Source organism: Dermochelys coriacea, chromosome 28 (assembly GCF_009764565.3).
Source record: "Dermochelys coriacea isolate rDerCor1 chromosome 28, rDerCor1.pri.v4, whole genome shotgun sequence".
NCBI lineage: Eukaryota > Metazoa > Chordata > Testudines > Dermochelyidae > Dermochelys > Dermochelys coriacea.
Genome location: NC_050095.1, coordinates 2,055,168 through 2,079,372, shown reverse-complemented (window position 1 = coordinate 2,079,372; position 24,205 = coordinate 2,055,168). Strand labels below are relative to the sequence as shown.

At 62.8% G+C, this 24,205-nt stretch overlaps 2 protein-coding genes and 1 pseudogene across 4 annotated transcripts; 2 read left to right on the top strand and 1 right to left on the bottom strand.

Moving 5' to 3' along the window:
- Positions 1-1,212: 1,212 nt before the first annotated feature.
- Positions 1,213-9,816, top strand: KCNAB3 (potassium voltage-gated channel subfamily A regulatory beta subunit 3). 3 transcript variants are annotated; one of them, XM_038386272.2, is made up of 15 exons: positions 1,213-1,701; positions 2,890-2,933; positions 3,101-3,138; positions 3,261-3,340; positions 3,778-3,822; positions 3,954-3,998; positions 4,350-4,393; positions 4,728-4,814; positions 5,004-5,039; positions 6,448-6,533; positions 6,671-6,791; positions 7,189-7,283; positions 7,488-7,608; positions 7,830-7,918; positions 8,370-9,816. In XM_038386272.2, the coding sequence occupies exons 1-15, from the start codon at positions 1,463-1,465 to the stop codon at positions 8,457-8,459; spliced, it is 1,260 nt and encodes a 419-aa protein (XP_038242200.1). In that variant the 5' UTR covers positions 1,213-1,462; the 3' UTR covers positions 8,460-9,816. The 3 variants fall into 3 exon arrangements, with proteins under 3 accessions (XP_038242200.1, XP_038242201.1, XP_043359603.1); XM_043503668.1 differs by lacking the exon at positions 1,213-1,701 and adding an exon at positions 2,038-2,130; XM_038386273.2 differs by lacking the exon at positions 5,004-5,039 and having other exon boundaries at positions 1,221-1,701.
- Positions 9,817-18,024: 8,208 nt separating this feature from the next.
- On the top strand, positions 18,025-20,544 carry RNF227 (ring finger protein 227). The gene is made up of 2 exons (XM_038386290.2): positions 18,025-18,629; positions 19,437-20,544. Exons 1-2 carry the CDS (start codon positions 18,134-18,136, stop codon positions 19,487-19,489), a joined length of 549 nt encoding a protein of 182 aa, XP_038242218.1. The 5' UTR covers positions 18,025-18,133; the 3' UTR covers positions 19,490-20,544.
- Positions 20,545-22,223: 1,679 nt separating this feature from the next.
- On the bottom strand, positions 22,224-23,570 carry LOC122457706 (annotated as a pseudogene).
- Positions 23,571-24,205: the final 635 nt, after the last annotated feature.

Here is a 24,205-nt window from a genome sequence, read left to right as displayed (position 1 = left end):
GGGGCTGGGGGCTTAGGGCCTTTTCCCATTGATGGGGAAATGTCGCCACCATGTGGCTGTAGGAGCAGCTGCAGCCTGTGCGCTGCGGGAAGAAGGCAGCCCCCGGCTAGGATTTCAGCCCCCCCCCCCCCCGCAGCAACGCGCTGTCCTGTGGGGGAGATGTGCAGGGTGTGCAAGGCCCTGGGTTCGAACTCCCACCCCTCCCCCAACCCTTGTATCCAACAGGGACCCCCTGCAACAGCCCCCCCTGCTCTGACCACCAGCCCCCCTCCCAGAGCTGGGGAGAGAACCCAGGAGTCCTGGCCCCCACCCCCACTGCTTTAACCCACCAGCTCCCACTCCCCTCTCAGAGCCGGAAAGAACCCAGGAGTCCTGGCTCCCAGCCCCCACTCCCCGACCAGAGCTAGGGAGAGAACCCAGGAGTCCTAGCTCCCAGCCCCTCCCCGACTGGGCCTCACCCCGTAACATCACATCACATCCCATCCCCTCTCCTCCCCTCCCCAGATATCGGGGGTGGGTGTCTGTGCAGCGCCTGGGGGGGGGGCGGTCTGTATCGGTACCTCCCAGCTGCGCTGCCGACCACGCCCAGCAGGGGGAGAGCTGAGCTCGCTTCTCCGGGTCCCTCGCCTTTCTTCGGGGGGGGTCTGGGCCTTGGTCCCCCTCCCCCTTCCCAGCTCTTCCCGCCCTCCCCCCATTAATCACCCCCCCCTAATTCTTATACTTTATCTCAGAAACTCTAGGCCGGACCCAGGCGTCCGGCTGCGAGGGGACCAGTCCACCCCTCCCCCGTACCCACTGGAGCGGGAAGCGGGGGGGGGACTGTCCTACATAGCAACAGCAGCACCCTCCCAGCAGAGCTTCACACTCCTAGTGCTGGGGGATTAACGGGGGGGCACCCCAGGGGTGGGGGCCCTTTAAGAGTCACTGCGGCTGTGTGCGGAGCGCAGCGCCCCTCGCCCTCCAGCTTGGGGGGCATCAGACTGCAGGAGGGAGAGGCCCCGGGACTGGGGTGGGGTGGGTGGGGAGAGAACCCAGGAGTCCTGGCTCCCAGCCCCCCCTGCTCTAACCCACTAGCCCCCACTCCCCTCCCAGAGCCAGGGAGAGAACCCAGGAGTCCTGGCTCCCAGCCCCCCCAGGCTCTAACCACCAGACCACACTCCCCTCCCGCCATCCCTTGCCCTGGACCAGTGGGCGGAGCCTGTTATGCTAATGAGGCCGAGGCTGCTCTGCATTGTGCAGTGATCCCTCCAGGACCGGGGGGACTCTCTCTGCCCCTCCCCCATTTCCCCCCCGTCCAACCTCACTCCCCGGACCCCGCGCGCCCCATCACCCGCACGGCCTCGGCCCCTCCCCCACCCCAGATTACCGGCAGCCCCCTTCCGCGGGAGGGGGGCTGCAGTTACCCTAAGGTGAAGAGCGAACACCCCGGGGGGGTCCCAGTCCCCCCCCCCGCACCTGAGCCATGCAGGTCTCGATCGCTTGCACCGAGCAGAACCTGCGGAGCCGCAGCACCGAGGAGCGGCTCTGCACGGGGGGCCGCGGGGCGCCGGCCCCGGGGAATGGGGGGCACCAGCACCCTAAGGGCGCCCGGGGGCTGGCGCCGGCGGCGGTGGCGGGGCTCCGGGCTCCCGGCCAGCACCTGCCCCACATCGCGTTCCTGCTGCGGGAATCCACGGGGCTGGCCACTGGCATGAAATACAGGTAGGGGGGCAGGGACGGGGAGTTGGGGGGCTCTGGAGGGGGGGCCGGGAACAGAGAGGGGGAGTTGGGGGCATCCATGGGGCGTAGGGCTCTGCTGACGGGAACACTGAGAAGGATAAGAGCTCCTGCCTCAGTGGTTAGAGCAGGGGGGGCTGGGAGCCAGGACTCCTGGGTTCTCTCCCCGGCTCTGGGAGGGGTGTGGGGGCTGGTGGGTTAGAACAGGTGGGGGCTGGGAGCCAGGACTCCTGGGTTCTCTCCCGGTCAGGGAGGGGAGTGGGGGGTCTGGTAGGTTGGGAGGGGGCAGGGATTGGAGGCAATTGGACACACATCGTTCAACTTCCAGTCACAGATGCTCCAAGTCCTACCAGTTTAGTTTCCACTGGTATGTTATTGTAGGGTCTCTGGGGGCAGAGGGACCTCCATGTGTGGGTGTGTTATTGTAGGGTCTCTGGCGGTACAGGGAGCTGTGATGGGGTAGCTGGGCTCTGTACCCCCTTCCCACCCCTGGCAGGGGCCAATTAATTCTCTGTCCTATTTGACCCTTTAAATTGCTTTAAAATAATGCCCCTCTCCCTCCAGCTGTGGGTGCGAATCCCCCTTTCTTAAGGTGGGGGCAGTCCTGTGGCTGCAGGACTCCTGGGTTCTCTCTCCCGCTCTGGGAGGGGAGTGGGGGCTAGTGGTCAGAGCGGGGGGGGCTGGGACTCAGGAGTCCTGGGTTCGTTGTAGCTGTGTGATCTCTGGCATGGCCTGTGGTCAGTGCCTCGGTTTCCCCTCTCTGCTCCGGACGGAGGTGCCTGGCTCCTGTGCCAGCCAGAGCAGCTGCAGTGAGCTAGAAGTTACTATAAATAGCTCCAAGATCAGGGCTGACCCCAGGCCTCCGCACCACCGGAAATGAGCCAGAGCCGGGGGGGGGGGGGGGGAGAGAGATTGTGTGTCTGCCTCGTATACTGGCCCCTTGTAAATGCAGCCACCTCTGGGGTGGGGCGGCTGGTTACACAGGGACCCCTCGCCCGGCGCTGAGCCTGGTGGGGCTCAAGGTAATCCAAGAGCATTAGCAGAGCAGGGGTGGAGGATGCCCTGGACAGGGCTAGTAGGGGGCTGCGGGTCAGGAGTAGGGGGCACCAGAACTCTCTGTCCTTGTGGGGCGATTTCTGTAACCCCCCCCCAATTCTGCTTTTTCTCCTGCAGAAATTTGGGTAAATCCGGGCTCCGTGTGTCCTGCCTTGGACTTGGTGAGTTCTCGTGGCGTGGGGAGCATGGTCTGGGGGGATCCCAGCGGGGCTTGGGGCTTGCTTGGAGGGCACAGATGGGGGGGTAGAAGGGTATCTGCCCCCCAAGACCTCCCCACATCCTCCCCCTCTCCTGGCTCTGGCTCATATCACTGATTCTCTCCCCACAGGCACCTGGGTGACGTTTGGCTCCCAGATCTCAGACGAGGTGAGTCCTGGGTCAGCCGGGGAGCTGTGGGTCCCTGTGAGATCCTGAGGGGGCCCAGCACAGGAGTGGGGGGAGCATGGAGCCGTGGGTCCCTCACCTGACTCCGCTCTCTGCACCCCCAGACGGCGGAGAAGGTGATGACCATCGCCTACGAGAACGGGGTCAATCTCTTCGACACTGCCGAGGTCTACGCTTCCGGCAAGTAGGTGTCCCTCCTCCAGCAGGGGAGAACCCAGGAGTTCAGGCTCCCAGTTCCCCGCCCCCCCCCAACCACTCAACACCACTCCCTTCCCACAGCTGGAGAGAGAACCCAGGAGTCCTGGCTCCCAACCCCTCCTGCTCTAACCACCAGCTCCCACTCCCCTCCCAGAGCCGGGGAGTGAACCCAGGAGTCCTGGCTCCCAGCCCCCCCACCCCCACTCTGACCCACCAGCCCCCACTCTCCTCCCAGAGCTGGGGAGAGAACCCAAGAGTCCTGGCTCCCAGCCCCCACCTGCTCTAATCCACCAGCCCCCTCTCCCCTCCCAGAGCCGGGGAGTGAACCCAGGAGTCCTGGCTAGGGAGCACTGTGCTGTTCGCTTGGGGGGACTCCTTCATTTCTCGATTTTCTTTCATCTGTTTTTTTTTCCCCTTCTTCAGGGCAGAAAAAACTCTGGGCAACATCCTGCAGAGCAAAGGCTGGAGGTAACCAGCCCCCCAACCTCCCTTCTGTGGGGCAGGGACTGGGGCGGGGAGGCTCAGCCTGGGGGCAGAGCCAGTGGGGCTGGGCTGGGAGTCCCATTGCCTGTCTAACCTGCCTCCCTTTCTTCCCCCAGGCGATCCAGCTACATTGTCACCACCAAGATCTACTGGGGTGGCCAGTGAGTACCCAGAATGCCATGGGGCTGGGGGGGGGCAGGGAATGGGGCAGGGGCCGGTCCCCTCTAGGGGCGCTGGCTCCCATCAGGCCCCAGGGCGGGGACTGGCTGCCTCAGGGGGGCGGGGGAATGGGGCAGGGGCCTGTCCCCTCTAGGGGGCAGCAGCTCCCATCCAGACCCATGTTTATCAATGAGAGGAGTTTGCAGGGTCTCAGCCCAGCAGTGGGGGTGGGGTGTGTGCTAAGGCTGAGCTGGCCATGGTCCCTGAGGCCCCCGGTGCCCCCTGGGGGCAGGTCCCTATGGGGTGGCTTAGGGGATTCCCCCACCCCCATCTCTTAATCTCTCCCCCCACAGGGCGGAGACGGAGCGGGGCCTCTCCCGGAAGCACATCATTGAGGGTGAGATGTGTGGGGCCAGCACAGGGGTGAGGTGGAGCTGGGTGAAGGACAGGGCAGCCGGGGATGGAGGGCAGGGTTTGGGCTTACGGGGGTGGAGCTGAAGGAAGGGGGGCAGCAGGAGGGGATGGGGCAGGATTTGGGGGGCCTCATGGGAGATGGAGCAGGGGATGGGGTGCGGGCTAGCAGGATTGGGGGGCTGTGAGGAGGGAGCAGCATGGGGGTGTCAATCCCAGGGGGCAGGAGTTGGGGGGTAGCAGGATTCAGGGGTCCAGGCAAGGTGTGGGGGGGTCCCTGTGCCCCCCGACTGACCCCACCATGCCCCTTCCCTCCCCAGGGCTGAGGGGGTCACTGGAGCGGCTGCAGCTGGACTACGTCGATATCGTCTTCGCCAACCGCATGGATGCCAACAGCCCCATGGAAGGTGGGTCCCACCCTGCCCTGCTGGCTCCGTCTCCCCTCCCCCATCCCTTCAGCATTGCCCCTCCGGGGAGCCCCCACCCTGGCACCAAGAGCCCTCGCGTGTGTGTGTCCCCCGGGAGATCTCATGGGGGGGCTGTGGGGGGATGGGCCCCCCATATCCCCCCTCACCTCTGTCTGCTTCCCCCCGCAGAGTATGACCCCAACTTCCGCCTACTGCTACTGGAAGGTACTGGAGAGACACCCCCACCCCCCGACCTCCCTGTAGAGCCCCACCGCATTGAAACCTTCTACAGCCCCATAGACCCCCCAAACTCCTATAGAACCCCCCAGAACCTATAGAACCCAATAGGTCCAAGCTTGTGAGCTAGAGACCCCACTGAACTCGCATTGACACCCCCAAACTCCATAGACCCCTGAATCCCTGTACTACCCCATAGACCTGACCCCATAGGGCAGAGACGCCCCTGAACCTCCATAGACCCTGCCAAAACTCCATAGATCTGGCCCCATAGGGCAGAGACCCCCTGGAATGTCCATTGACCCCCCCCAAACTCCATAGAACCGGCCCCATAGGATAGAGATCCCCGAAACCCCATAGTTGCCCCTTAAAACCAATAGAACCTGAATGCCCCACAAACCTCCTTGCCCCCCCGATGGACCCGGCCCTGTAGGGCAGAGATCCCTGAACCCCCTAGAACCCCATTAATCCCCCTTGCTCTCCAAACCCCATAGACCTCCCCCAAAGGGTGGACCTTCCAAGCCCCCATAGACCCAGCCCCATAGAGACCTGTCCCAAAGCCCCCTAGAACCCTATAGCACCCCTCACCCTCATTGACCCAGCAGTGTAGGATAGTGACCCCATGCTAGGTCGCTGTGGGGTTCATGGGACTCTACCCTATAGGTCAGGCTCTATGCATACGTGTCAGTGCAGAGGGGTGTCTGCTCGTACTGTAATGCTTGCGGGTGGGGGCGGAGATGGGGTGAGACCTGACCGTGGACAGACAGACACAGATCCTAACAGGCCCATGGCTAGCACGTCCCTCGGAGATGGCTATGCCCAGGTCCCATCTCTGTCTGCTCTGGCTCTGCAATCTGGGTGTGAAAAACTGCCCTCAGTAGGTTTCAGAGACAAACACCCCATTGAGCTAAATGGGGCCGGGTCATGTCTCTCCTGGGGCCAGCCAGGAGTGAATTCGTCACCGTTAGGTCTCCGGAAATAACCCAGTCACTGAGATAAATTGGGCCAGATCCCACATCTGTCCGCAGAGTGGGCAGGAAACCCTGCCATCAGTAGGTTTCAGAGTCAATGGTCCATTGAGCTAAATGATAGCGGCCCCCATATCTGTTAGGGCTATGTACTTGCCCATCGGTAGGGGCCAGGATTAGCACCCCCCATTGGTATCCCTGCCAGCAGCTTGTAGCTCTTGTGGCTCTGACAGAGCCATTGTTCCACAGCTCAGGCTAAAATGTGCTATCGGTAGGGTTCAGAGTGAACATGGCACCCAAGTGGGGCGCAGATCCCACAGCTTTGAGCAGCTGGGGGTAGAAAGCGGGGCTCCCTCGGGGGGGAAGAAAGCGGGGCTCCTCGGCTGACCTGTCTCCCCTCTTTCTCCCCACCAACCCCCCGGGCCCAGAGATCGTGCGGGCCATGACTTATGTCATCAACCAAGGCATGGCCATGTACTGGGGCACCTCGCGCTGGAGCGCCATGGAGATCATGGTGAGTAACCCGCCTGCACCAGGAATGGGGGGGGCACACCCGGTTGGGGGGCAGGGCAGAGGGAGGACGATGCCAGGAGGGGAGGAAACTCCGGGGGGCACTCCCGGCCATGCCAGTCTCACCCCCCCTGCCCGCAGGAGGCGTATTCGGTGGCGCGACAGTTCAACCTGGTGCCGCCGGTGTGCGACCAGGCTGAGTATCACATGTTCCAGCGCGACAAGGTGGAGTCGCAGCTCCCTGAGATCTACCACAAGATCGGTGGGTGCCCATGCTGGGGGGGCAGGGGCTGGAGCTGGAGGGGATGGGGGGGTTCATGGAGCAGGGTGTTGGGGGGTGGAGGGGATATGTGGGGTGGGTGATGGGTGGAGGGGGGTCCATTGTGGCAGGGTGTTGTGGTGGTGGAATCAGGAGCTCGGGAAGGAGGGGATCTGGGGTGGGTGATGGGTGGAGGGGGATCCATGGGGCACGGTATTGGAGGGGTGACGCGGGAAGCTGGGAGTGGAGGGGATCTGTGGGGTGGGTGGAGGAGGGTCCATGGGGCAGGGTGTAGAGGGGGAAGGGATGAGGACAGGAGGATCTGTGGGGCAAATGGGGAGGGGCAGGGGGGAGTCACTAGGAGGCGCTAATCCCTCTGTTCCCCCCTCCCCTGCCCCAGGTGTGGGCGCCATGACCTGGTCCCCCCTGGCCTGCGGCCTCATCACTGGCAAGTATGAGGAGCGGGTCCCTGAGAACTGCCGAGCCACCATCAAGGTATGGGGGCCCCCCACATTTCCCTCATGTTCCCCCTCCCTGCCCACCCCCATGCCTTCCCAGGACGCCCCCACACACACACGCTGCCATGACCCCCATCCTGCTTCTATGCTTGCAGTGCCCCTGGTGGCCCTGCACTCCCCTCTGGGCTCCCTCTTCCTCCTGTCCCCTAACCTGATGCCCTGTCCCCGTCCCCCCCCCCAGGGCTACCAGTGGCTGAAGGACAAGCTCCAGAGTGACAACGGGCGGAAACAACAGGCCAAGATCAAGGAGCTGCAGCCCATCGCCGAGCGTCTGGGCTGCACCGTGGCTCAGCTGGCAATTGGTGAGGGACAGGTCCCGCCCCAGGCACTGTGGGGCAGGGAGCGGGGCGGCTCAGAAGGGGGTGCTTTCCCCTGGCAGGCAGGGCTGGCCCCACCGCGGGGCTAGGTGGTGCTGTGGGGCATGGAGTGGGGCAGGGGGCTCACCGGGGGGTGCTCTTCTCTGGGGGGGCAGGGGAGACTGACCCCCCCAGGCCCTTCCCACCTCCCCATCTCTGCCCCACAGCCTGGTGCCTGCGCTCGGAGGGCGTCAGCTCCGTCCTGCTCGGGGTGTCCAGTGCCGAACAGCTGATTGAGAACCTCGGAGCCATCCAGGTGAGTGCCCCCCCCCCAGCGCTGGAGGGGGAGCGGGGGGGCTGGTGAGTTAGCGCAGGGGGGGCTGGGAGCCAGGACTCCTGGGTTCTCTCCCCAACTCTGGGAGGGGAGTGGGGGCTGGTGGGTCGGAGCAGGGGGGGCTGGGAGTCAGGACTCCTGGGTTCTCTCCCCAGCTCTGGGAGGGGAGTGGGGGCTGGTGGGTCGGAGCAGGGGGGGCTGGGAGTCAGGACTCCTGGGTTCTCTCCCCAGCTCTGGGAGGGGAGTGGGGGCTGGTGGGTCGGAGCAGGGGGGGCTGGGAGCCAGGACTCCTGGGTTCTCTCCCCAGCTCTGGGAGGGGAGTGGGGGCTGGTGGGTCGGAGCAGGGGGGGCTGGGAGTCAGGACTCCTGGGTTCTCTCCCAGCAGGGGGAGGGGCTGGGCATGGGGGAATCTCACCCCCCCGTCTCTCGGCAGGTGCTGGCCCAGCTGACCCCGCCCGTCATTCAGGAAATTGACGCCCTCCTGGGCAACAAGCCCAATACGAAAAAAGAGTCCCGGGCGTAGGGACACGTCGGCGCCCGGGATTGTGCACGCCCGTGTCCCACCGGACTGCGTATCCCTCCGCCCGGCTCTCTGCTCCGGTGGGGAGGAGGAGCCACTTCGTGCATGAACCCAGACCCACCCGCCCGTATCTTTCCGTGGCGGGGGCGGAGCCAGATCCCTCCGCCCCCCCCCCTTCCCTTCCCCCCGGCCACTGCTTCGACCCATCCCCACTGCCGGCATGAGCCTCTGCTACTTGAGCCGTTTTTCCGCATTTTGGGGAGGGGCCATGAGGACCCCGGAGGGAGCCAGGAGCGGGGGGGCTGCACAGGCTGGGGGGACCCCCAGTAATCAGACAGAGGTGGGGGGAAAATCAGGGATGGATCCCAAGGGCGGGGCCTGGCAGCTGACGTGGAGAACGGGGGGGGGGGGGGTGCAGGGGCACTTGTGGCCTTTCTTGCGCCCCCCCCGCCCCATTGGCTCCTGTGTGGCCCTGGGACTCTCCCCCCCCCCACCTTGCTGGCTGCCCCCTGCTGGGGCCTTGGGGAATTTCCTCTAGGGGCCTATTTTTCTCTCCCTGCCCCCCCCTTCCCAGTGGCGGAAGGATATTGATCCAATCCACCCGCCCCCAGGACATTTTTCCTTCCACTTGAGTTTCTTTCTCTGCTTTAAATGGAAAAAACAAAACCCATCGATCATCCAGAGCCAGCTGTTCCTATAGCAATAATGCTCCAGCGAGGAGGGGTGCGGGGGGGCCTACGAGCCCCCCCATCCAGGAACGCCCCTCCCCCTCCTGCTTTCGCACAATCCTGGCTTCCGGTCGGACGGATGGGGGCTGGACAGATGGGCCCCGTCCTCTCGGGGGAAGGCGGAGTCGGTACAAAAACGAGAGCGGCGCTTCCCGTTCTCCCCAGGAGGGGGCGACAGGCCCTGCCGCTGACAGAAACCCAGAGGAAAGCGGTGGGGACGGGACCCAGGAGTCTAGGACAAAGTCTCCCCTCCCCTGAACCGTCCTTTTCCTTCGCTTCCTGGCCGACGTTCCCGTGGAGTTGCAAGCGGCTGCCATGCCTTGCCCCAGAGGTGGCCGCATCTCCGCCTCGGGCCAGGGGTCCCTGAGTAGCCTGGCATCGGCTCCCACGGGGCTGCCCCAGCTGGGTTGGCAGGCAGGTGGCCCCCCGCTCTGAGCCGGGCTCTGGGCACGGGTCCCTCCCCACCCTGAACTGGGCTCGTTTCCGCAGACCCTGTATGAACCCGCGCTGCACCTCAAGAGCCAGTAGGGGGCGCCTTTTCCTTAGATCCCACCGGACGGGTTTCAGGCTTGGGAGGGGAATTGAACTCTGGGGTGCGTTAGAGTGGGGGGGGGGGGCTGGGAGCCAGGACTCCTGGGTTCCCTCCCTGGCTCTGGGAGGGGAGTGGGGGGCTGGTGGGTTAGAGCAGGGGGGGCTGGGAGCCAGGACTCCTGGGTTCCCTCCCTGGCTCTGGGAGGGGAGTGGGGGGCTGGTGGGTTAGAGCAGGGGGGGCTGGGAGCCAGGACTCCTGGGTTCTCTCCCCAGCTCTGGGAGGGGAGTGGGGGCTGGGGGCTTAGAGCAGGGGGGGGGCTGGGAGCCCGGACTCCTGGGTTCCCTCCCTGGCTCTGGGAGGGGAGTGGGGGGCTGGTGGGTTAGAGCAGGGGGGGCTGGGAGCCAGGACTCCTGGGTTCTCTCCCCAGCTCTGGGAGGGGAGTGGGGGCTGGGGGGTTAGAGCAGGGGGGGGGGCTGGGAGCCCGGACTCCTGGGTTCCCTCCCTGGCTCTGGGAGGGGAGTGGGGGGCTGGTGGGTTAGAGCAGGGGGGGCTGGGAGCCAGGACTCCTGGGTTCTCTCCCCAGCTCTGGGAGGGGAGTGGGGGCTGGGGGGTTAGAGCAGGGGGGGGGGGCTGGGAGCCCGGACTCCTGGGTTCTATTTCGAGCTGACGCAGTCTGTGACCTTCTCCGCTGTTCATAATGAGCCGCTTCTGCGGCTGACGGGATGTTTGTCCCCTTGTTCCGCAGCAGTGCGTGAAAGGAGCTGAGAATAGCCCAAGGCCTGAAATAGCTGCCGTGCTGCGGGGCGGGAGTGAGGGGCCCCGCAGAGCTGGGGGGGCAGGGGCTGCGGGTCGGGAGTGAGGGGCACCAGCAGAGGTGGGGTGTGCGGGGCCCAGGTGTGGGTCTATCTCGGGGCTACGCCGCCCCACCCACCTGATGCGGTGCGTCGCAGGTCGTTCTGTTGTGCCCTCCAGTTGGGGCCCCCTGCCCTGTAGCCTCACCCCACACAGACCCCCCCTGACCCCCCCGAGATCTCTGGCGTTTGGGTGTGGAAGCGTTGCTCTCTTTTCAGAAGGTTGAAATGTAAAAAGGAAAATAATAAATTAGTAATCAACCGAGCCTGGTGCCGCCGGCCTTCTTCCAGAGCACTAGCGGGGGGCAGTGAAGCTGAGGGGACCAGGCCGCACAGCCAGGAGAGGGGGCCCCCAGGTAACCAGCCGTCCCGCCCCAGAGGTGGCCGCATCTCAGCGCCAGGCGAGGGGTCCCTGTGTTACCAGCTGCCCCGCCCCAGAGGTGGCCGCATCTCAGCGCCAGGCGAGGGGTCCCTGTGTTACCAGCTGCCCCGCCCCAGAGGTGGCCGCATCTCAGCGCCAGGCGAGGGGTGCCTGGATAACCAGCCGCCCCACCTCTTCCCCCCACAGCATCAACCTGAAGTGGGGCTCTGGTGTAACCCCCCTGGATCCTTTCCCGCCATCCTGCTGCCTGGGCTCGTGTGTCCCAACTTAGTGGCTGCTAATTTTTCCTCTTCCTAAGGCTTGTTTCAGCCCGATCTCCCACAGCTGCGTGTAGCCCCCCCACCCCACAGAAACCAGCTGGTCCCACCTCGTCCCCCTGGTCCCTCGGTGTGTGGAGAACTGGGCTGAGCCCAGGGTGGGGAGTGTGGCTGAGATCGGGCCTAGATGGCACGTCCCCCCCACACAGGTGGCCTGTATCAGCCACGGTGCCCTACCGGGCACAAGGGGGGGAGCCTGGCGCGCGCGGGGTTGGACGGGGCCGACGTGTGGCCGGGACGGGTGCTGGCTGGGGCCTCGGCAGCTGGGAGAGTCCCCGGAGAGCCGCTGACTCATCAGTAATAGAGTCACACGGGGGGGTGGCAACAGGCCAGAGCAAACAGGCCGTGCGTTTCCACAGGTTTCCCGGCTCTGGGGCGGAAGAGCGAGTGGCTGGGAACCAGGACTCCTGGGTTCTCTCCCAGCTCTGGGAGGGGAGTGGGGGCTAGCCCTCCGAAACAAACCCCAGCACGCCCATGTCCATCTGACGCGCCGGTCGCTTGTCTGCTACATAATTGAGTTTGGCTCGGGCCAACATCTCGCTAATCCCGGCGGAGAATAACGGAGGGGACAAAATACTTGACCATAAGCCCAGTTAGCCTGTTATTCACTCCAGAGTCAATCTGGAGTCCCTCCACGGGAATTAATGGACCGATCTCTCCCCTCCCTCGCTCCGGATTCAATCAGGAGTCACTCCACTGGAATCAGTGGGCCAATCCCCCCCGCTCACTCACTTCAGAGTAAATCAGACCTCACTTCATTGGAGTCTATGGGCTGATCCCCCACTCACTCACTCCGGAGTCAATCAGGAGTCACCCCACAGGAGTCACTGGGACAATCACCCTCCCCCACACACACACTCATTCTGGAGTCAATCAGGAGTCATTCCACATCTTGGCTGTAACCCCCTTGGCCTACGTGCCACTGGGCCGCCCGGCACAAGAACAGGGAGGGGCTGGCACATTGTGCCGTGCTGCATATCGGCACCCAACTTCCATGGGCCGTCCCTGCCGTTCCACCCTCTCACGCCTAGCTGGGCGGCCCTACGTGCCAAACCCAGCTGATCACGTCCTGTTCGCTAATTTGCCTCGTCCTCTTCACCCCCCCGGGCGCTGCCCGTTGGGGAGGTGACACCCCAGTTACAGCCCTGCTGGGAAGGTGGCTGGACAGGCCCAGCCAGCCGCCAGGCCCACAGTAATTAGCCAATACATTTCATGCTCCCTGAGCCAGGCGCGTGACCAAGGGAGGCTGGCCAGGCACATGACAGCTTCAATTACCAGAAACAGGCGGGTGGGGCTGTGTGCCTCAGTTTCCCCACCTCTCTGGCTAGTCTGGGGCAGAGCCTGTTGCTCCCCGTGGGTCTGCGCAGCACCTGGCATAATCGGGGGGGGGGCCCAGATCCGGTTGAGTGGTCTTACAGCTTCCATAAGACTGTGTGATTCTTTCACAGGGCTGGGAGGGGGGTGGCGGGGACAGCAGGGGGCTGCAGGTCGGGAGCGAGGGGCACTGGCAGGGCTGGGGTAGGTCGGGGGAGCTCAGGGCTGGGAGTCAGTTTGCTATAGGGCAGGGTGCCTCAGCCCCCTTTCTGGGTTACAAACCCTGCTGCTGGCGCCGGTTGAGCAACCCTGGGAAAACTGGCTCCTGAGATAATGCAAATCTCGGCAGCTTTCTGGCCGTGTGGCGTGTAGGCACCTGGTGTATTTATTTACCCGCTGGGAATGACTCACGCACTGTGGCTCGCGGGTGTGAGTCAGACATGGGGAAATCGGCCATATGGCAGGGCACAGACCGCCGGGTCATCTCCCCCTTCCCAGAAGCTATTTGCCTGGGGGATCACATGGGCCCCTAGATCCCCTCTGTAGCTCCCAGGCCCCCCAATTCCCCCCAACACCCCCAGGCCCAGCCCAGAGAGTCCAGTTAAACCAAGGCCTGCCGTCAGCGAACAGGATAGGCTGAGGTCCCTGCCGGTCTGGGGGTGTCTGAAACCTGTTGCACCCCGAGCCAGGCAGACAACAGGAAACGCCCCTGCACCAGCTGAGGTCTGGGGAGGGGAAATCAGGCTGGTTGTAGGATGGAGGGAAGACAGGCGGACAAGGGATAGTATGGGGCACATGGGTGCTGGAGAGGAAAGCAGGTGAATGGGTGTTTGGGACATAAACACACGTGATCTATCAATCGACCGTGCACAACCCACGGGGGACACCACAAATGTACCACCACCAGGGCGGTCGGCCCGGAGACGCAAGCACTGCCATAGGCAACCGCAGTCACTGGTACAACCGTACCCCCACTAATGGGCAACAGGCAACACATCGGAGAAGGGGCCAGAGACAGCCGCATACAACCGCACGCCCGCAAATTACGCTGACCCCGTGGCCAATTGCAAGCCCCCAGCCGGATTGGGGGGTGCTCGGCCATGGGGAGATCCAGCCCCCGTAGGGAGCCCTGGGCCTTGGGGGGGGGTAGGATCCAGCCCTCAGGCAAACTGGACTTTAGAGGAATGGGCTTCCCCCCCCCAACTCCACAGTCTAGACCCCAACCTGCTGGAGCGGGCACAGTCCTGGCACCCATGGGCGTCCTCCTTGCAAGCTGTTTGGCCCCTGGATAGGGCAACAAGTGCCTGACACTGACGGATTTAGTCCCACTCTTCTTCCACAGCTGGGGAGAGAACCCAGGAGTCCTGGCTCCCAGACCCCACTCCCCAGCTAGAGTGGGGGAAAGAACCCAGGAGTCCTGGCTCCCAGACCCCGACCCTCACCTCCCCAGGCCTGCTGCTGACAAGGGAGCCCAGCTATTTGCTAATGACTCCAGCCCCTTCGGCTCCAGCTGTCCCAGGGCTGGGCCCGTCATCACCAAAACCAACTCCACTTGGATCCAGGCCCAGGCCCGTGATCTGTAGGAAGAGCGAATGACGCATGATTGGACCAGCAGTTGGGGGTGACCTCATCCTACCCCCGGGGATATCCTGCCACTGCCTCTCCTCAGCCCCTTTCCGGCGCAGCACACCAAGGGCCCGTCGAGGAATGCAGCCACCTCTGGGGTGGGACGCGGCAGCTGGGTAACAGCGCCGGAGAAACAGTGCATAGGGATCACACATGTAGCACTGCAATGCAGCCACCTCTGGGGTGGGACGCAGCAGCTGGGTAACAATCCCTGAGCGATGCTGCATAGGGATCGCTGGCCTGGGACCGGAATGCAGCCACCTCTGGGGCAAGGCACAGCCAAGGTTTATCGTTTAGAAGAGGATGCGCAAGAACCATGTTAGGAAGCTGGAACAGGCGGCCGGGGCAGGGGGAGGCCGTAAGCCACGGGGTCCTGTCAGCACAAGCAGCAGGACCCACCGGGGGGCCCACATGCCCAGCCCTGTAAAAAACGGAGGGTCAGACACGGCCGAATGGGCCCAGTACAGGCCCTCAGCGGGATCGGAGGCTGAGGGGAGAGCGCAGTCTAGTGGCTGGGGCTCTGGGCGTGGGCACCGAAGTCTATCCCCACCTTCGGTGATTACCTCCACCCTGTCTGTGCCTCAGTTTCCCCCTCTAGACAGACAGACGTGGCGGTGTTAACTAGCTTGCACGGAGACCCCGAGACCCGCCGGAGAGCCAGTCCCCTCGGAGGGGGATTATTTCTGATTTCTCTCCGGCAGGCGCCCAGGGGCCCAGGCCTGGTTCAGGGCTGCGCCAGGGGCGCACAGGAGGCCGGCAGAGGCGTGAGGGGAAGCGATGGGTTTCGGATGGATGGAAACAAGCCGTTAAGCTGGGGTGGGGGGCGCAGAGCGGTCGGGGCTGCGCCACGGAACCAGGGTTAGGGAAACCCCTCGGCCGGGGCCCCTGGTCGGAGCCTCCTTTTACAGCGGGAGAAAGTGACGCAGTGATGGAGACAGAACCCAGGAGCCCGGGGCTCCCATCCCCCCCCCACGCGGAGAACCCAGGAGTCCGGGGCTCCCATCCCTCCCCACGCGGAGAACCCAGGAGCCCGGGGCTCCCATCCCCCCCCCACGCAGAGAACCCAGGAGCCCGCGGCTCCCATCCCCCCCCCCCACGCGGAGAACCCAGGAGCCCGCGGCTCCCATCCCCCCCCCACGCGGAGAACCCAGGAGCCCGCGGCTCCCATCCCCCCCCCACGCGGAGAACCCAGGAGCCCGGGGCTCCCATGCGGAGAACCCAGGAGTCCGGGGCTCCCATCCCCCCCACGCAGAGAACCCAGGAGCCCGGGGCTCCCATCCCCCCCCCACACGGAGAACCCAGGAGCCCGGGGCTCCCATCCCCCCCACGCGGAGAACCCAGGAGCCCGGGGCTCCCATCCCCCCCCACGCGGAGAACCCAGGAGCCCGGGGCTCCCATGCGGAGAACCCAGGAGCCCGGGGCTCCCATCCCCCCCACGCGGAGAACCCAGGAGCCCGGGGCTCCCATCCCCCCCCACGCAGAGAACCCAGGAGTCCGGGGCTCCCATCCCCCCCCATGCAGAGAACCCAGGAGTCCGGGGCTCCCATGCGGAGAACCCAGGAGTCCGGGGCTCCCATCTCCCCCCCCACGCGGAGAACCCAGGAGCCCGGGGCTCCCATCCTCCCCCCACGCGGAGAACCCAGGAGTCCGGGGCTCCCATCCCCCCCACGCGGAGAACCCAGGAGTCCGGGGCTCCCATCCCCCCCACACGGAGAACCCAGGAGCCCGGGGCTCCCATCCCCCCCACACGGAGAACCCAGGAGCCCGGGGCTCCCATCCCCCCCCCACGCGGAGAACCCAGGAGTCCGGGGCTCCCATCCCCCCCCCACGCGGAGAACCCAGGAGTCCGGGGCTCCCATCCCCCCCCCACGCGGAGAACCCAGGAGTCCGGGGCTCCCATCCCCCCCACGCGGAGAACCCAGGAGCCCGGGACTCCCATCCCCCCCACGCGGAGAACCCAGGAGCCCGGGGCTCCCATGCGGAGAACCCAGGAGTCCGGGGCTCCCATCCCCCCCCCACGCGGAGAACCCAGGAGCCCGGGGCTCCCATCCTCCCCCCACGCGGAGAACCCAGGAGTCCGGGGCTCCCATCCTCCCCCCACGCGGAGAACCCAGGAGTCCGGGGCTCCCATCCCCCCCACGCGGAGAACCCAGGAGTCCGGGGCTCCCATCCCCCCCCACGCGGAGAACCCAGGAGTCCGGGGCTCCCATCCCCCCCCCACGCGGAGAACCCAGGAGCCCGGGGCTCCCACGCGGAGAACCCAGGAGTCCGGGGCTCCCATCCCCCCCACGCGGAGAACCCAGGAGTCCGGGGCTCCCACGCGGAGAACCCAGGAGTCCGGGGCTCCCATCCCCCCCACGCGGAGAACCCAGGAGCCCGGGGCTCCCACGCGGAGAACCCAGGAGTCCGGGGCTCCATCCCCCCCCACGCGGAGAACCCAGGAGTCCGGGGCTCCCACGCGGAGAACCCAGGAGTCCGGGGCTCCCATCCCCCCCCACGCGGAGAACCCAGGAGTCCGGGGCTCCCATCCCCCCCCCACGCAGAGAACCCAGGAGCCCGGGGCTCCCACGCGGAGAACCCAGGAGTCCGGGGCTCCCATCCCCCCCCACGCGGAGAACCCAGGAGCCCGGGGCTCCCATCCCCCCCCCCACGCGGAGAACCCAGGAGCCCGGGGCTCCCACGCGGAGAACCCAGGAGTCCGGGGCTCCCATCCCCCCCCACGCGGAGAACCCAGGAGTCCGGGGCTCCCACGCGGAGAACCCAGGAGTCCGGGGCTCCCATCCCCCCCCACGCGGAGAACCCAGGAGTCCGGGGCTCCCACGCGGAGAACCCAGGAGTCCGGGGCTCCCATCCCCCCCCCCCACGCGGAGAACCCAGGAGCCCGGGGCTCCCACGCGGAGAACCCAGGAGTCCGGGGCTCCCATCCCCCCCCACGCGGAGAACCCAGGAGTCCGGGGCTCCCACGCGGAGAACCCAGGAGTCCGGGGCTCCCATCCCCCCCACGCGGAGAACCCAGGAGTCCGGGGCTCCCATCCCCCCCCCACGCGGAGAACCCAGGAGCCCGGGGCTCCCACGCGGAGAACCCAGGAGTCCGGGGCTCCCATCCCCCCCCACGCGGAGAACCCAGGAGCCCGGGGCTCCCATCCCCCCCCCACGCGGAAAACCCAGGAGTCCGGGGCTCCCATCCCCCCCCACGCGGAGAACCCAGGAGCCCGGGGCTCCCACGCGGAGAACCCAGGAGTCCGGGGCTCCCATCCCCCCCCCCCACGCGGAGAACCCAGGAGTCCGGGGCTCCCATCCCCCCCCACGCGGAGAACCCAGGAGTCCGGGGCTCCCATCCCCCCCCACGCGGAGAACCCAGGAGCCCGGGGCTCCCACGCGGAGAACCCAGGAGTCCGGGGCTCCCATCCCCCCCCCCACGCGGAGAACCCAGGAGTCCGGGGCTCCCATCCCCCCCCACGCGGAGAACCCAGGAGCCCGGGGCTCCCACGCGGAGAACCCAGGAGTCCGGGGCTCCCATCCCCCCCCCCACGCGGAGAACCCAGGAGTCCGGGGCTCCCATCCCCCCCCACGCGGAGAACCCAGGAGTCCGGGGCTCCCATCCCCCCCCACGCGGAGAACCCAGGAGTCCGGGGCTCCCACGCGGAGAACCCAGGAGTCCGGGGCTCCCATCCCCCCCCCACGCGGAGAACCCAGGAGCCCGGGGCTCCCCCGCGCTGCGGGTCCGGGAAGGGGCGGAGTTTGGCCGCGGGCGGGCCCCGCCCCCCCCAGGCCGGGGGCGTGGCCAGGCAGGCTATATAACCGCCGCCGGCCCGCGGGACGAAGCCGTCAGGCGAGAGAACGAGCTTGTGCGCGCGCGCGCACGCGGCCCCTTCCGCCCCCCCGCTCCCCGCTCGGGTACGGCGGCCGGCAGCGGACCCGCGAGCCATGGACGCGGACGCGGAGGCGGGCGCCGCCGAGCTGGAGTGCGGCATCTGCTACCTGCCCTACGACCGCCGGGCGCGCGCCCCGCGCCGCCTCGGCCCCGCGCACGGCGCCTGGCGCCGCCCCGCCCCCTGCCACCACGCGCTCTGCACCGCTTGCCTCTGCCGCCTGGCGCGCGACCAGGACTGGGAGGCGGTCACGTGCCCCTTCTGCCGCACCCCCACCTCGCTGCGCGTGCGCGGTAGGGGCTGGGAGGCGGGGACGAGGCGGCGGAGCAGGAGCCGGAGCAGCAGCAGCAGCAGCCGGCGCCGCCTGGCCCTGCCCCCCGTCGACCCCGAGCTCTGGAAACGGATTGGGCGGCGGGAAGAGGAGGAGGAGGCGGTGCCTGGCGATGACGTACCGGAGGAGGCGGGCCAATCGCGGCTGTGGCGGGCGCTGAAGAAGTTCCTGGGAGGGGGCGGTAGCCGCAGCAGCGCGCGGGAGCGGCCGCCAATCAACCGTGAGTATCTCGCCTCGCTCGCGCTCCTTCCCCCCCCCGCCCCCCTTCAACGGTTCGGGCGCGCGCTGCCTAGCCGGAGGGCGGGGCCGACCGTGCCTGAGGAGGGCGCAGAGCCTTGGCCGCTTACATCCGGGTCCTTCCCACTTCGCCCAAGGGCGGGCTCTGAGGGGTGGGAGCCTGGCCTCAACGTGGCCAAGGGGGTGGGGGGAGGATGTCCTGTCCAGTCAGCTCCCCCCCCTTCAGCTTGCGCCCCACCTCTAGGGGTCTGGGGGGGGGAGATGTGGGTGATGTCAAGTCACTCCCTCCCTCCCCCCTTTGCGTGCCCACCATGGTGGGGGAGCTGATGTCAACTCACCCCCACCCCAGCACGTGCCCCCTCCCCCCCTAGGTGGGTGGATGACGTCATCCCCCTTCTTGGTGATGTAATCTCTTATGGGGGTGATGTCTCCCCTGGCCATGGGGAGAGTGGGGTCTAGTGATTAGAATGGGGTGGGGGCTGGGAGCCGGGACTCCTGGGTTCCATCTCTAACTCTAACCTACTAGACCCCACTTCCCTCCTAGAGTGTGTGTGTGGGGGGGGGGTGCGCTCTGGAAGGCAAGTGGGGCAGGAGGTCAGGCATCATCAGTACCCTTCCCTCCTTTCTGCTCAGTTCCCCCTCTCTAACACGGGGACAGGAAATCCTCCAGCAGAGGCATTTCAGTGGTAAATATTTGCCAGCCTGGGTTGTGTGGGCCGGGAATGGGGTGATATCACTTGTCTCGTTAGGTCTCTGCCTGCACTCACGGCTCTGTGACTCTCTCCCGCAGCCTATTGTCCAGAGATGAAGGACCTCGCCCTCATGAACTGCTACATCATGTGAGGCTCCAAGGGCTAGCCACAAGAGCTGGGGCTGGCTGCTCGTCAAGACTTAGAAGACTCTTGGGAGAAACCAGCTCTTTCTTCTCCTCCCCCCCCGGCCCCCAAACAGTGCTGGCTGCACTTCCCCTCCAGGCAGGTAGTTACTGACAAACTGTCCGGTCTCATTAGACTCCATCAGCTCTATGGGGCTGAACCATAGCACTGGAGCTAGAGTTCCTGGTTCTCATTAACCTGCAGAGAGAGATTCCCGAGGCACCAGGAACTGGCGTGATTGCTTGTGGTATTGACCCGTCACTGTTCATCTCTGTTGCAAGCAGGGAGACTTGATGGGGGCTGTCGGGTCGAATCAGCCGCAGATAGGCAGAGGTATGCCTTCCTGGAGATCTCTGACTGCCTGTCACCCTGAGGCCTGGCGGCTGATCAGTTTGGAGGCTGGCATCCCAACAACTTGTCTGGTCCTGACATCTACAGCCCCTGAAATGCCTACATGTCCAGCTCTTCCACTCTCCACCCCTCTCTGCCATATAAAATGCCAGCGATGCCGCTGACCTATTTACCAGCAGATACTGTAAATATCTGGTGGAAAGTCCCATCTGGGCAAACTCTGAGCCTCAAGTATTAACTGATTCAGACCGCAAGGTTAAGTCTGTGTGCTAACAAACTAGTTAAAAATGCCCCTCAAACCCACGACCTCTTTCTTTGCGAATCCCAATGAGAAGCCTGTTGCTCTAGTGGTTTTGCTAAATTACCTGCCAATCCTCATCCTTTACCATCGCACAAGTTAGCAGCCCGATCTGCAGGCAGAATCCCTGTCTGACCCCAGTTTGAGTGCTGCATGTGACTCTGTTGCATGAGGCAAAGGTTTCAGACGTCCCCATGCATCTGTCGCCGAAGAGGCTGGCTTCTTGGTGCGCTCTGCTATTGTAGCATTTCTGTGAAATGAATTTAAATTATTGAAGAGTTTGAAATAGGGAATGTCTGTAGCTGTTGTCTTTAATATTTAACTATTGTAACTTTTATATTTGATTTTAATAAAACCTGAGATGTCAACGCTTATTTGGTTGCCTTGATCTCCTTTCCAGCAGGGAGGTGGTGCCTGGGGACGGTATCATCAGTAAAACCCATTGCTGTTACTTGGGAGGGAGGTCCAATAATCAGGACAGGGAGTCAGGACTGGCTTAGGGAAAGGTCTCTAGTGCTTAGAGCACAAGGGGGTTATTTTTTAAGCCCTGTTGCAGAGCTAGGGTCCTGCCTTATCCTGAATAGTGCATAACCTCAAATGTGAAGGATGCTCTCATTGGTTTGCGGCATGTCTCTGCCACTAGCCCCTATTAAAACAACCTCCTAGAAGAGTCATTCTAGTTACTGTATGGCCTGCTCCTATTTCTGTGTAGTCTTAAGACACTGTGCGGCTTCTCTCCACTCTGTAGACTCAACACACTTATCTAGGTGGCTCAGAAACTGTCTCTAGCGCTCACAGCTGCCTCTGCTCTTTCTTCCCCACTCCTTGAGCCCATCTGATTGATCTCTGCACCCATGTTCTGACGGTGTGTCTCAATTTTATCCCCTACTCAGGACTTCAGGTTTTCATTTCCCACCACTGACAGCTCTTTAAAATGGGCCCTTCAAACTCCACGTGGATTTGGCTGCACTATCACCTGAGGTTAGAGCCGCATGCTGGAACTACCAGTCTGTGCCGTACCTGGCCTAGGGGAGAGAGGATATAACTAAGACTTTGGTGACTAACAATTCTTGTTAAGCACCAGCTGTTTATTATTTAAAATTTAATAGATTCTAAGACCACTGTGATCATCTAGTCTGATCTGCGTAACACAGGCCAGAGAACTTCCCCGAATTATCTTCTGTTTAAACTAGAGAAGAATCTCTTAGAAAAACATCCAACCTTGATTTGTTTGGCATCTACAGTAACTAGCCATATGTAATCCCGGGCAAACCCAGTTCATCTTGATCCCCTTCCTACCCAGCAGCTCTGCTGACTCGTGTTTACTCTGATCTTAAAATGATCTCATGGCATGTGACTTTCAGATCAGGAAGAAGCCCTTGCCTCACTCACCTACACCCTCCCAGACGTGCTCTTCTCCTTTGTCACCTAGGGTGTGACACTGAGCCTTGAGTAGAGTTTCTTGGTGGCAGTAAATAAGGGGAAAATGAGGGACACCAGCCAGGCAGATTGGAACATGGCCAGTCCCTGGAGACTCCCTTTCTAGCTAATGGGACTCTGTGGCTCTTAATTGACTGTGATTGCTTACGCTTTGTGCCTGAAAGGAAACAAATCTAGAGTAAAAATAAACGGAGGTGGGTGGACTTTCCTTTTTTTAAGAACGACCCAGTTTGGGGAGCTTGAGAAGTGGATTTTTTCCATCTGTGCTCTTCTCCAAAGAAGGTGTAAGTGGGTTTAAGGCCACAAGGGGCTGTCAGATCATCTCGTCTGACCTTCTGTGAAGCACGGGCTAGTCGGTTTAACCCAGATAGGGCTATGTTGAGCCTGAAGATTTCAGTTAGACCAAAGCACATCCGCCCTCAGGATGCTAAACTGGCAGAGAACAGGAGAGAGCCAGGTGCCACGCCTAGGTCCCCTGCAATGGCAGGGAATTGAGTAGGTGATGCATGCCCCATGCTGCAGAGGAAGATAAATTCCCTGTGCCCCCCCACCCCACACACGCATACAAAGTTCCTGCCTATTTGATCTGTAAGGAAATTCCTTCTCATCCCCAAATCTGTTGATTAAACGGACCCACATGTGAGCAAGACACAGCAGCCAGGCATCCGGAGAGAGGATTCTCTGGACAAGCTCAGAGCACTGTCCCGTCTCCTGCTGTGGCCAATTGTTGATGTTTCAGAGGAAGGTGGTGGTTTTGGGGGGTTGGCATCCGCTCTTACTTGCCCTTGACTTGTGGCTCTCGGTTTTCTTGGGCAGCAGCACTGCCTGGATGTTGGGCAGGACCCCACCCTGTGCAATGGTGACTCCCCCCCAGCAGCTCGTCGTCGTTCCGCACGGCCAACTGCAAGTGCCAAGGGATGATGTGGGTTTTCTTGTTATCCTGGGCAGCATGCCAGCCAGCTGCAAGATCTCAGCAGTCAGATACTCCATCATGGTGGCCAGGTACACCGGGGCTCCAGCTCCCCCTCACTCCTCATAGTTCTCCTTGCGCAGCAGCCGGTGCGCCCACCTGACTGGGAACTGCAGCCCCACATGAGAAGAGTGAGACTTGGCCTTGGCCTGCACTTTCACTCCTTGCTTTCCACGGCCAGACATGACGGGGATTCCCGAGCACCTGGCTACTGTCACTGCAGCAATCAAATGCACAATAACACTACTTGGTGGACAGGGGAGATTGCAAACACACATTGGGTGGGGGGAAAAAATCCCTTCTTGGCCCTTGCAGGTGACCAGCTGAAGCCCTGAAGCATGAGGTTAGATTCATAGACTCCAAGACCAGCTGGGACCACAAAAACCATCCAAACAGCACACAGAAGCTGGATTAAAACACATCTTTCACAAAGCTATCTTGTCATAAAGGCTCCAAACAAGGGAGGGTCCCTTGAAATGTCACCCTCTCTGGTATTTGCCTCGCAGCTCAAGGGAAGAAACCACTCCTTCTCTTGGAGATTTTTCATGCCTGGACCTGCTTGCTTCATAAGGTGACGTCTCATACAGAAGGGCCTTCAGGCCGGCTGGCTGCATTTCACCCACGTTCCTAATAGAGGAGGCTTATTTCTGAACAAAGTATGGAGGCTATATATTTACATGAGGGGGGGACTATCCTGGAAAGCAATGACTGAGGAGAAAAAATATATATATATGGGGCGTGTGGTATATAATCAGGTGAACCATGAGCTCCCAATGCAACTCTGTGACCAGAAGGGCTAATGCAGTGCTTAGATGCATAAACAGGAGCAGCATGAGTAGGAGCAGAGAGATTACCTCTGTATTTGGCACAGGTGTGACTACTGCTGGAATGCTGAGTCCAGGTCTGGTGTCCACAATTCAGGAAGGGATGTTGATAAATTGGAGAAGGTTCAGAGAAAACCCATGAGAATGATTACAGGATTCAAAAACCTGCCTTAGAGTGAGAGATTCAAGGAGCTCAATCTAGGTAATTTCAGAAAGAGGACTGGGGTGACTTGATCAGTCAGTAAGTATGTACAAGGGGAACCAATATTTAATAATGTGTTCTTCAATCTAGTAGAGAAAGGTCAAACAACATGTTCCTATGGCTGGAAATCGAAGCTAGACAAATTCAGACTGGAAATAAGGCACAACATTTTAACAGAGCAGTTAACCGTAGGAGCAATTTACCAGGGGCTGTGGTGGATTCTCTCACTAACCATTTTTTTAAATCAAGATTCTTTGTTCTAACTTCCACTGAACTCACTGATGAGTTAGGAGCTTAAATCCCTTTGAAGAACTGAGCCTACGTTTCACTGACTTTCAGTGAGACTTAGGCTCTTGAAAAGTCGCTTCTAAGGTGTTCAAAAGTGCCTTGTGCTCAAAGCTTGGCCAGCTGTCCCTAGTTGAGAGAGAGGTGTTAGAACGGATGGGAGTTGAGCAGAAAGAACAGCCTCAGCGAAGCTATTAAAATCCTCCCGCGCAGTGCTGTGTGACAGGCATAAAAGAGGTACGTGCATAAAAGAGCAGTGTAACTAGGTCAGATGTGGTTGGATTTAAGCTCTCCGAGGCTAAGCGGAGGGAAAC